A 12,636-nucleotide genomic window follows, 5' to 3' on the forward strand; every position below is an offset into this window, starting at 1 on the left:
TTGTTCTTTAAAAAGCAGAGAGAGATTTCTCTTCTTTTTAGTGGTGTTCATTTTAAATTTAATCCTGGACTAAGTCTGTAGTGTGCTTATGATCTTTTTGATTGCATAAACAATACAATAATCTTTTCATACACAGATTTTTCAAAATCTTAAAATATCAACCTTAAATTACCACTAATTTTGTTCACTTGGGTATTTTTTCTTTACTTTGGCATTAGAACTACACTTATCATGCGCCATTTCTATACAAACCTTAAAAATTCCAAGTCCCAGAAGAAAAAGCACTAACCAGGAATACTTGTATTCATCATCTCTTTATTCCATTCGCAGACTAACAGGCTTGTGGTAGATTATGGAAAAGGGAGCTGGGTCCCCCAATTACACAGGTTCCTTCAGTATCTTTGGAGCCCAGCCTGAAGCAAACGTGAAAACAAGATGTCAATGCAGGAGATTTATTACCCCTGAAATTCTCAAAATAAGAAAGCTACTTTTCGTTTCCTTGACTGCCATCTAGTGGTTAATGATATAGTGTCAGTAAAACACACTACATCTGTGAAGACAGACTTCAAAGCAAAAGCAAAAACACAGTTAAGTAAAGAAATATTATGGCAGGCATGAGGCTTTTCTATTAATTCATAGTTAGTTACCAAGTATCATTCTCTTTCCTGTTTCTTGGTCTACATTCTATTTCATGTACTAATACTATGCACTAGGACTAGGACTGTAAGGATGAATAAAATAATGTCCCTGACATTCATGGAAGAGAGACATGAAATCGAATAATGAGAAACATGATTAGTGCCTTTACAAAAGAATAGATGAGTCATCGGGGACACTAAGAAGAAAGAAAATCTGTATTGTCAGCCAGTAGGGTTTGAGTTGATGCTTGAGTGATGAGTGAGAATTCTCCAGACAGACGAGGGCAAACGCGTAAAGGAGAGTTGGGAGGCTGTGTGTTGGAAAACGCTGAGAGGCAGACACAGGCTAGGTCAGGAAGGGCCTTGGAGACTGCATTAGGTAACTCCAACAGCCCCCCATTAGCCGGTTTCACTTCCACAGGTTCAGTTACCCTCGGACAATGATCTGAAATATTAAATAGAAAACTCTAAAAATAAACAACTCATAAGTTTTAAATTGTGTGCCATTGTGAATGTGGTTAGCTCAACTTTACTTGATTAATTAAAAAATGCCACTGATACCTCTATAATTTTAGTTCAAAGAAATACTTGTGGCCTCATTGGGGGTAGCAGGATGGCAGTGTGGAAAAGTAAATGCACCCACTGAGGCACTCACCTAGCTGTGGGGGTAACCCTCAGACAAAGTTGAAGGGCTTTCCACTGAGACCTACAACCTCAGCTAACGAGCTTAGACCAGTGATGAATCTATGAATACCTGCCTCATGAGAGCATGTGCGCAGTGGCTCAGACCAATATTGACTGTGCTGTTTTAGACTTAGCTTTGCTATGTTTCTCTTCGCGAGCATTTTGAATGGGATCTCTGATGCCCAATGACCGTTATATAATAGTCAAGTCAGCAGTTCGGTAGCATCTCTATCTTTTCCAATTAAGATTGGATTCTAGGTCTAAAAGACTTTAGTCTTAGATTCTAAAAGAGGGAAAGCTTGGGGAGGTACAAAGAAATACAGTAGAAATATGAGTAGAAAAACATGCAGGCTTTGCAGGTAAAACATACACACACAGCTGGGTTGGTAGACAAATCTCTCCCATTCAAAGCCCAGTCATCTACATCTGACTACAGATAAACGAAAAGTCACTATTCATTATATTTGACATCAAAAGTTAACAAGAAAAATCCAGCAGACATGCATTCTTCCTCATTCTACATCACTGTGGAGAATAAGAAGAGTCAGTGGCTCTCACAGAAAAGGTGGTGGTCACAAATGTGAGTCATGGTAGACTGCATGGGTTCAAATCCTGACTCTCTGCTGTTTCCGATCACAGACCTCAGGCAATCTGCCAGACCTCTCTGGGCCTCAGTTTCCTGAACCATAAAATGCAGATACCTCCTCATTAGCGTCATTGAGGGGAGTCAGTGAGTTATTGCAAAAATGTGCTTAGAAGGAATGCAGATAGGACTCGATAATTCTAAGCTATTATTAATGTGTCCAGAAGTCTCCAAATATTTTGCAAAGTTGTCCCACGGCCCTTAAGTGTTGATGGCTCTGAAGTTGGGAGATTCCAAAAGTAAAAGTCCCAAAGTATAGGAAGTGAGAGGGCTACCAGCAATGCTGCCACTCCATGCAAACTCAGCTAGACACTAACATGCTCCTGTCTTAAAAACTAGTGTTAGTTAATTTTACCTTTCACGGTTCATGTTAACCTGGCAGGAAAGCTTTTGCCTAAGAGATATTTAATGTAGAATTTCAGTCTCTCCTAAGGCAGGAAAGGAGAGCCTTTTAAGAGCCTATGAAGCCGTGTGCCTCCAGCGGAGGTTTATTCTGTCTGTTACAGAAACCCAATTAGTCACCTTGTCAGAGTTCAATTTTACTGAAAAAGGGATCCCTGTACCCCCACCCAAGTGTTCTCTGATTTAAAAGTTCAGGTCTCAGCCTGACCCTAAAAGTCTGGTGCCTCGCCTAAAAGGATAATAGAGGAGGAAGAAAAACCCTCTCATGACTCAGGGATTTGTTTTTTGTTTTTGTATTATTTAAAGACATGCAAAGCCTAGAGAAGCTCCTGAGAGATGCTATAATCTACGGCCAGCCTCGAACCCGCAGAGCTTGGAAAAAGATTCTCATCCTGGTGGAAGGCGTCTACAGGTATGTAAATAACCGGAGACATTTGATTACTCTGAAGCCCACAGCAAGCTGACAAATGGGAAAAGGCTGAACTCTCCTAGCTAAAGAGAAAAACGGGCTAAATACAGATATTATGGAGGGATCTGAGCTAGAGCTACTCGTGTGACCTGGCAGGCCTTGGGTCACCTCTCTTTTTCATGACTATACACATGTTGGAGCACCTTGGAGGTTGGCATGCTTGTGAAGTCTTCTTTGGAAATATCCTCAGAGGACATTTCTGACTTGCATTGACTTTTTCCTCTACCTTTGGCTGTCCCATGGTTTCAAAGGCCTTTGGGGGCTGGGTGATTCAACATCAGAATGTCCCTTGCCTTTAAAACTCTCGCAAATGTTGCTCATGGGAACCTGGATGTTTCTAACTGGATAGTGTACTGCAGCTCCAGTTGCTTGCTGAACATGGCCAGTAGTTGGTAGTTGGCATCAAAACATCAAAGGCCTGCTCATTTTTCTCAACTCGGAGTGCAATTCTCCATACAGAACTGGGGGAGGGAGAGGGAGGGAACAGTCTTAGCATCTGAAGGTATGCTGTAGCCTAAGTTTTCCTACCCTTTTTGAGCTGAGCAGACAAAACACCCATTAAAGCTATCCAGAGCTATACTTCTATATTGCAGCTTGTGACTGAGTTTGCCTCATTCCCTGTCTGAATTGATTATTATTACCGAAATGGAAATGTCCTCCAAGCTCTCCTTCTGTTAATACTTTAGTCCTAGAGTCAAGAAACAGTATCTCAGAGTTACTCACCCCTAAATCAGTTCTCAAACAGTTCTAATATTAGGGGAATTGAGGAAGATGTTTCCTATGAGATAATTATAGAAAAGTGAAAAATATGAAAAGAAGAGAATGAGGGCTTAACTTCCCAACAAAGAGGAGTGTGTCCACAAAGGAGACTTGAGAACAGAAGTAGCATTTCTTTCAGCCAACTAATCCAATTGGTCCCAGAGTGCACACTGTTTCCCTTAATTGAATAATAAGCAGCACGTGAAATGTGTGTCTATCCATTTTGGAAAAAAAGAAGTGTTTTCTCCCAAATTTAAAATGATCATCATCAGCATCATCGTCATCCTAGCATCACTTTATTCCTTTTCTCTAGTACTTACTGCCCCAATGGTTGGTGTTCTGCATGTTCCAAGTGCTCCTGTGGGGTTGCAAAGCTGGCATTTCAATTTCTAGTAGGCCACCCCTGCATCACCTATCGGGAACTCCTCAGTCATCCCACAAGTGTATCCTGTTTATGAGATCTCTGGGATCACCCTAGAGCAGCGTTCTCAACCAGGGTAATTTCTTACCCAAAATTCACCCCAATCTGAGGCACATTTGGCTATTTTCAGTTGTCACAACTGCAGAACAAACTGGCATCTAGTGGGAAAAGGCCAGGGGTGCTGCTAAACATCTTACAATGCACAGAACAGTCCCCTACAACAAAGAATTATCCAGTTCAATTGTCAACAAGGCTGAGGTTGGAAAACCTTGCTATAGAATATTTGAACTATTCACTGGCCCTGAACTTGCTACTTTTAGGAAATAATTGCATATTGTCTCTAGGCTATCATGCCACAGGCATAAATATTTCTTCCTGTGTGATTTGCAACAGCTGCCAGTCTGGGAGGGGAGCCCTTATCTAAACACCTGTTACTCAGCCCTGGAATAGCAGAAGGACATACCAGCTGAGGGAGAGCAGACAGGGCATCTCCATTAACCAGAGTAAACAAAATCCAACTGAAAATAAATAGAACTTGATTCCACTAAAGGAAAATTGCACTGTAAGCACATTGATCATGGATGAAATTAAGTGGGCCACCAGCGTTTTACTCTCAAATATTCCCATCAGTAATAAAAGAACCCCTCCAGCAGCAGGGATTGTTGATGGCTACACAGGACCTGCGTCCTAGCATGATCTCAGGAGGACAGGGGAGCTGGGTGTGGACTTCTGGCTCTAGGCCAGCATGGCACCAAACCACAACTCAGGCTTCACTAGTAATGATGACTGTTCTGTTATCTATCACTGCATAATATGAAAACAGAATTATCTTCTGGAGGGTGGGTCCCTTGTAGTACACGCTCCCCTACCAGGTGAGTGTTCTAGGGAGCCGTCTGTATCAGTGTACCAGCTGGCATTGTTATTAGAGGCAGTTTTCAACTTCAGTGATTTTTTTTTGAGGACTCTTTCAGTGCATTTACCCATTTCATGATGTGTGATTTATGAGCACACCTGCCCACACCACACTGAGTGTTAAGCAGTTTTTGACCCAAAACGACATGACCCTCCTGCCCCACCCTCCCTGTTCACCTGATCTCTCCCAGAGCAACTTTTTGTTGTTTCCTCAGATGAAAAAAATGCTCAAAGGGAAACGTTTTGCCAATTTGGAAGAGGTGAAACAAAAAATGGCAGGAACACTAAAAGGCATCAAAATCAGTGAGTTCAAAAACTGTTCTGAGCAGTGGAAAAACATCTCAATAGGTATATTGCATCAAATGGAGGGCATTTTGAAGGTGATTGGAGTTTAAACATGTAAGAATAAACACAGAACTTTTGTAAATAAATTCTGATGTTTTGAGGTCCCCCCTCGTAGACCACCGCACAATATAATGGCTCACACAGCAGTGATGAGTTGTTATTTCCCACGTTACTGTGGGCTGTCTGGACCACCTGGGCAGTTCTTCTGCTCCACATTGCGTTGGTTAGGGATCGTTCATGGGGTTGTATTATGCTGGGAGTTCAGTATGGCTGGAACATCCAAAATGACCTCACTCACTCATTTGGGCTCTTGGCACTGGTTGTTGACTGAAGTGCTTTGTTCTCTCCTCTGCACTAGGGTGCTTTCTCTATATGTAATCTTGTCCCATTCAACCAGAGCTTCCTTACAACATGGCAGCTGATTCCAAGAGAAAGAAAGCAGAAGCTGACAGCCTTGCAAGGGCCGAGCCCAGAACTGGTGCAGTACCACTTCTGCCACATTCTGTTTGTCAAAGCACATTACAAGGCCAGCCCATATTCAAAAGGAGGGGAAATAGAACCCACCTTCTGATGGGAAAACTGGCTTAGTGTACAGGGATGGGAAGACTTGCAGGCAGCCATCTTTGGTGGGGTCTACCCCAATGGCTCAATTAACCTGGCAGGTATGCAGAGTGAAGTGTCCACTTCCCATGATGTGCCACCACAGAGAAGTTCCTTTTCTCTCTCCTACACAGGAATCTTGTCTTTAAATGAGACTGACTAAAAGGCTTCATTCATAAACAGGAGACAGAGCATGTTTTAGGCCTCAGTACCTCCTAGAGCTTTAGTTTCCCCAACTGTAAAATACGGCTAGCCTAGAATAGAGTTTTGGAACATGGATGTTCTCATTTGATGCTGTCACCAGAAAATGAAATTATTTCCCACAAGATTTTCCAAAGGGCCAGGGTTAAGAATGTAAAATCAATAGCTTAATTCATTTCTACTTTTTAGAGATGTAATATGGACCCCTACTTTGTTGATATCTACACAAAGCCTCCATTGAACTTTCACTCCCAGGTTTCTTTCATCTCTTGCTTGTGGTTTCCCACCATGGGCAACATTATCCCACCACAGAGAGCTCACATAAATCAATGTTTTTATAACTCCAGAGAACAGTCAACCAAATTAGAAAGTTTCAGGCAGGTATCAATGTAGAAAAGGCTAAATACCAAGGCCAAGAAGTCAGTAAGTGCCACAAAAGCAGTTAGATAATAATAATTACAACAAAAATAATAGTAATGTGACATCTATAAATAATCTATGTATTACTATTTACATATAAACTGCAGAACAGCCAGGATTTGAAGGGAGGCCTGAGATCTGGATTCAAATCTTGTTGCTGCTGCCTACAGCTGCCGCCCTTTGTAACATTCTTTTCTAAGTAAATGAGGTCATATAAGCCAGTGCTTGCTGAACTCCCGCCCATAGTACGCCTGCAACCAATGTCATTAAATTTATTTTCAGATGAGAAAGTTGCAACTTGGAAAATAAACCATCCATGTAGCCAAGTGGCTTCATTTGCTCTTCACCCACCTCAAGGAGGGATGTCAGAAGAAAGAAATCACATTGATTTCCTTGCTAAACATTTCACATGTGCCATCTTGGGTAAGCTTCTCCAGGTCTCTTGAGGTTTTTGTAAGGATGAAGATATTGAGGATCTGAGGCCTGGGTAGCTTGCCTCAAGGCAGATAACTGAGATGAAACAGAGCTGGCATTCATACCAGGTGGCCCTGTTGAGACAGAGGCCCAATATAAACAGGAGAGTCAGCTAATGTGTCCACATCTAATGAAGTAAACATGGGAACTGCAAGGTCATCCATTTCACTCTCAGCATTAGCCTAACTAGGGCTTAGTTTCTTTATCTGTAAAATAGGAAGATTGAAACTTGAAGCTTAAAGTTCCATGACTCCGTGATTTTTGGTTTAAAAGTACAATAGCAACATTTTAATGTTCTGACGTGTATTTTCCTTTAAGTATTGCTTTGAAATCACACTTGTCTAATTTTGTGTCTCTGGGAAGTCTAGTTTTTGACTCATTGTGGTTGAGAAATCTCAAAATTATTTAAAAATATACTAAAGAAGGAGAGAGGGGTCCCAGATAACATGAAATATAAACTAGCATAGCTGGGGCACAAACTTTTAAAATAAAATTAACCAAGAAATAACATCCAGCCCTTCAAAAAGAAATATATATATATATACAATATATATATATATTTCTTTTTGAAATATATATATATATTAAATGGCAAATTCTGAAGTCTCTGAATGCCATTTTCTCTAGGAATATAAGCCATTCTCCTCCTCAAAATAGTGTGGGTTTATGCATTGAAAACTTCAGTGGTAATCAATCTCTAACCTATACCTTTAGCATTTAAACAAATAAAGACAAAGAAAACACTAGTAACTCTATTATTAATTAGTCTTAGCTCTTTTTGTTCTCTCTTTCCACCTTTTTTTCTTCCCTTGGGTTATACTTTGGGCCCACCAAGGAGATTTTTCCACCATGTAAGTTGGCAAGCCACTGGTTTAATTCAATCCTGCTAGTGGATAATATGGTTTATATGTGGAGGAGACGGTGGTAAGAAGGAGATTTCAAAAGGGAGTCTTGTTGCTTAGCTAATACATTATGTAATAGAAAAGACATAAAGAAATTATTCACTGGCTCACTGGTTTAAGAATAATTCAGACCCCTGTACAGGGCTTCAAATTAACTAGTGGCATTATCTGTACCTGCAGTTGTATTTTAGTTGATTTTCTTCTATTGAAGTCAAAAGAAATCACGACTTTCCATTCTGAAAGAAAGAATTAAACACTTTCCTTGTTTTCTATATTGTTTTTGACAGATATTCACAGGAATAGCATAGATAGTCTTCATGCATGCACCAAACTCAATATCCCGTTATAGGGAAAGGTTCAATTCAAATTAGGTCACAATAAGAAATTGAAGACTTAGTGCAAGTGAATATAACTCTTTATAAATGCTGAGTTCTCCCTAGACTCATGTGTGCCCTGCATTAACTCCAGAAATCAGCAGTATTGTAGAGTCATTAATCTTACAGGGAGAAATATAAACCAGGTGGGCAGACTCCTAACATCAGCTAAAGCAGCCCCAGTGACGGATGGCTAATTAGCTTCTCTGAGTGTCTGCAAATTGTTCAACATTAACTCTGGCTCCTGCCAAATTCAGTTCCAGAACAAAGAATGGTTATTTGTGACATGTTATGTTTTTAGTATATTTGTGTTACCAACTTAAAACATTTTAAAGATGAGAAGAAAATTCTAGAATTTTGAGGGCATCAAGCCATTTATTATATGTGACACCCATATGCTTCTTTCCTAGAAGATGCAACACAGAGCGTTGTCAAGGGCTCTCACCTCCCAAGTTAGGCCTCATTGCAACCACTTTCTCCCAAGAACAGCAACACCCCCATGAGCGCTCATTTATGTGTGAGACACTTTATCAGCATTATTTTTAGTCATTCTTATAAAGACATTCTAAGGAGGGTCTCGTCATCATGCTTATTTTATATACGAGAAAACTGAGGCCAGAATCATGTAAGCTACTCACACCCCCATTAGTAAGTGGTATGGCTGCAATCTGAGCTTAGGTAATTAGATGGCTGTACCACCTCCTCCTCAATGGAAACAACTTTAGCAAGCAATTTATCTAAGAAAATGTTGGAATTAACTCACAAACTTAAGAGAAGTTGGCTCTGTTTGGTCTTCATTTCATTGACATCTAAAAACAGTCATTCAGAACAACCTTGTGTACAGCACAAATGCAATAAGCTGGACTTCATTAAAATTAAGAGCTTAAACAATAAAAATAATAATAAATAGATGAGTAAAATGCTCTGGCTTTGCAAAGACAATGTCAAGAGAATTAGAAGACAAGCCACAGATGGAGAAAAGATATTTGCAAAAGATACATCTGATAGAGGACTGTTATCTAAAATATAAAAGAACTCTTAAAATTCAATAATAAACAAACAAACAACCTGATTAAAAAGTGAGCCAAAGCCCTGGCTGGGTAGGTCAGTTGGTTAGTGCATTGTCTTGATACACCAAGGTTGAGGGTTCAGTCCCCAGTCAGGGCACATACAAGAAGCAACCAGTAAGTGCGCAGATAAGTGGAACAACAAATCAATTTCTCTCTCTCTCAAATCAATTAATTTTTAAAAATTGACCAAAGACCTTAATGGATAACTCAGCAAAGAAGAAATACAGAGATATACAGATGGAAATATGCATGTGAAAAGATGCTCCACATCATATAACATCAGAAAAAGGCAAACTAAGATAACAATGCAGTACCACTACATATCTATTAGAACGGCCAAAATCTGGACCACTGAAAACAATAAATGTTGGCGAGGATGTGTCACAATAGAAACTCTCACTCATTGATTGTGGGAATGCAAAATGGTACAGCCGCTTTGGGAGACAGTTTGGTAATTTCTTACAAAATGAAACATGTTCTTATCTACAATCTAGCAATCACATTCCTTGTTATTTACCTAAATAAGTGGAAAAGATGTGACCACACAAAACCATCCACATAAATCTTTATAGCATCTTTATTCATAATTGTCAAAACTTGGAAGCAAGCTTTCAGTCAGTGAATGGATAAACTGTGGCACATCCAAAAGTGGAATATTATTCAGCACTAAAAAGAAATGAGCTATCAAGCCATGAAAAGACACAGAAAAAAACTAAATGCACTTTAGTAATGAAAGCAGCTAATTTAGAAAGGCTACATAGTGTATGATTTTAACTACTGACATTCCAGAAAAGACCAAACTATGGAAACAATAAAAAGATCAGTGGTTGCCAGGGGTTGGGTGGGGGCAAGGAACAATAAGCAGAGCACAGTGGATGTTTAGGGCAGTGAACATAGGCGGTATGATGGATATGTGTGATGCATGTCATTATATATATATTTGTCCAAAACCAGAGAATGTACAACACCAAGAGTAAACCCTAATGTAAATTACGGACTTCAGGTGATGATGTGTCAATGTGGGTCCATCAACTGCATCAAATGTGCCGCTCTGGTGGAGGATGCTGATTATGATGGCAGTTTATGCAGACGTGTGAGGCATGAAGCATGTGGGAAATCTCTCTACTTTCCTCTCAGTTTTGCTGTGAACTTAAAACTGCTCTAAAAAACAAAGTCCTTTAAACACACATACACATGCTGCCCATAATCATCACACTCCCTCCAAACCAACACCATCGGTCTAGGTGATTGTACAACCAACTGGAATGTTTTGATTGAATTGACCTAACACTTAGGTTTATTTTTCTAAATGTATTAACTTTAATAAATAAACTAATTAGGAAGAAAGGAAAAGTTCAACTCTGTTTGCATCAGTTGATTAGTTCTTCAACTAAATTGACGGGTTGCTTGAATTGTTTGACAAACTCCTTTGTGGGGTGAGGGTGCGAGTCTGTGTTCTCATAGGACTTGCTTGTCAGTGGAGTCAAAACTGTGTGCGATGCACACACAGCTTACCAAGCGTTCTGAGAACTGATTGAAGTCATTGAGTTTCAGAGTTGCCATGGAGATATAAATTATAATTTTGCTTATTTATTTATTTATTTCATTTTTTCTCATTACTGGAGGACTTGAGGTGTTTTGCAATTTATAATACCTTGGAAAAGTAAGCACTTAGGTCTGAAACAAAACAGTTTATCTGCAGCAGTGGTTCTTAACTGTTGTCCCCAACCAGCAACATGGGCATGTCCCAGGAGCTTGGGAGAAGTGCATGTTCTCAGCCCAGCCCAGACCTACTAAACTAGAAACTTTGGGGCAGGGGCCCAGCCATCTGTGCTCTAGTAAACCATTCAGGGGATTCTGATGTTCACTCAGGACTGACAACCATTGCCCTGAAGGAACAGAAAGAGGGGACACTACCAGGTGCCTCACATGAACCCTTGGCTTCCAGCGAGTACAGAGGTCTCCCACATCTGCAGTTTTCCTTTATGCCATTTCAGTTACCTGTGGTAAACCACAGTCCAGAAATATTAAATTGAAAGTGCCAGAAATAAACAATTCATAAGTTTTAAAGTGCGTACCATTCTGGGTAGCAAGATGAAATTTCACCATTCCATCCAGGACATGAATTATCCCTTTGTCCCAAGTATCCACACTGTATACACTCCCTGAACCATTAGTCCCTCAGCAGTCATCTCAGTTATCAGGTCCGGTCAGTTATCAGAGAGAGAGAGAAAGAAAGACCATGTTCACATAACATTTATTACAGTATATTGTTACAACTGTACTTTATTGCATTATTGTTGTCAATCTATTACTATGCTAATTTATAAATTAAACTTTACTACAGATGTGTATGCATAGAGAAAAACAGGTACAGTATATATAGGGTTTGGACTATCCTTAGTTTCAGGCATCCACTGGGGGTCTTAGAACATAGTCCCCAAAGATGAGTGGGGATGACTGTATTGAATAACAGATCCTAAGAACTTTCTACTGTGCTCTATTCAATACTATGTGTCCTAAAATAAAGTTATTTTGTGTGTTTTTAATTCCTTTTTTCAATCTTCAGCAGTTTAAGCACTGAGTTCAGGTCAGACAGGGCCGGAACTGGCCAAAGAGAGAGTGACAGGCTGATAAGGATGGATGACATGAAGCAATTTAATTAAAACTAGCAAACTACCCAAAATCCATAGTTGTCAGTCTAATTAAACTTGTCATCTTTAAAATAAATTGATCAACAATGCTGTCAGCTAATTGTTTACTTGGGAATTAGCTACAACTAAAAGCACTTAAACCTACTAAATGTAACTTATTCTTTTCCCATAAAGTACTGCCAGATTAGCTTTGTCAGATTGAGAAGGTTGTCTCAGCCAAAAAAAAAAAATATCCCTTAAGAAGAAAAGAGTGGCACATCTCTGTCATCCCCAACTGCCGTCAGGGCAGGCTGTCTGCAAGATATTGGAAGGGAGATTAACACAGAGCCTCCTAGGAGGGTACACACTAGTGACAAACATTTCTCCTTATGCCCTAGCATGGAAGGTTCCATTGTGCATCTGCCCCAGATCGTGGCTCTAAAGAAGAAATACAAGGCTTACCTCTACATAGATGAAGCTCACAGTATTGGGTCTGTGGGTCCAACTGGCCGGGGTGTAGTGGAATTCTTTGGAATGGACCCTGGAGATGTCGATGTGTTTATGGGCACATTCACCAAAAGCTTTGGAGCCTCGGGAGGTTACATAGCTGGAAGGAAGGTAAGAGAGGGGCTCCTTGTGTCTATTTAAAACTTGAACAACCTGGGGACATTCTGAAGGGCTTAACTGGG

At 40.1% G+C, this 12,636-nt stretch overlaps 1 protein-coding gene across 2 annotated transcripts in view; it reads left to right on the forward strand.

Moving 5' to 3' along the window:
- Positions 1-12,636, forward strand: part of SPTLC3 (serine palmitoyltransferase long chain base subunit 3) — a 144,213-nt gene that overhangs the window by 90,276 nt on the left and 41,301 nt on the right. For both annotated transcript variants that reach the window (XM_024559351.3, XM_045194877.2), the window contains exons 7-8: positions 2,674-2,779; positions 12,346-12,565. In XM_024559351.3, the coding sequence (XP_024415119.2) occupies positions 2,674-2,779; positions 12,346-12,565 (326 nt within the window). The remainder of the gene's footprint in view (positions 1-2,673; positions 2,780-12,345; positions 12,566-12,636) is intronic.

The sequence above is a fragment of the Desmodus rotundus genome, chromosome 6, assembly GCF_022682495.2.
Source record: "Desmodus rotundus isolate HL8 chromosome 6, HLdesRot8A.1, whole genome shotgun sequence".
Taxonomy (NCBI): Eukaryota; Metazoa; Chordata; class Mammalia; order Chiroptera; family Phyllostomidae; genus Desmodus; species Desmodus rotundus.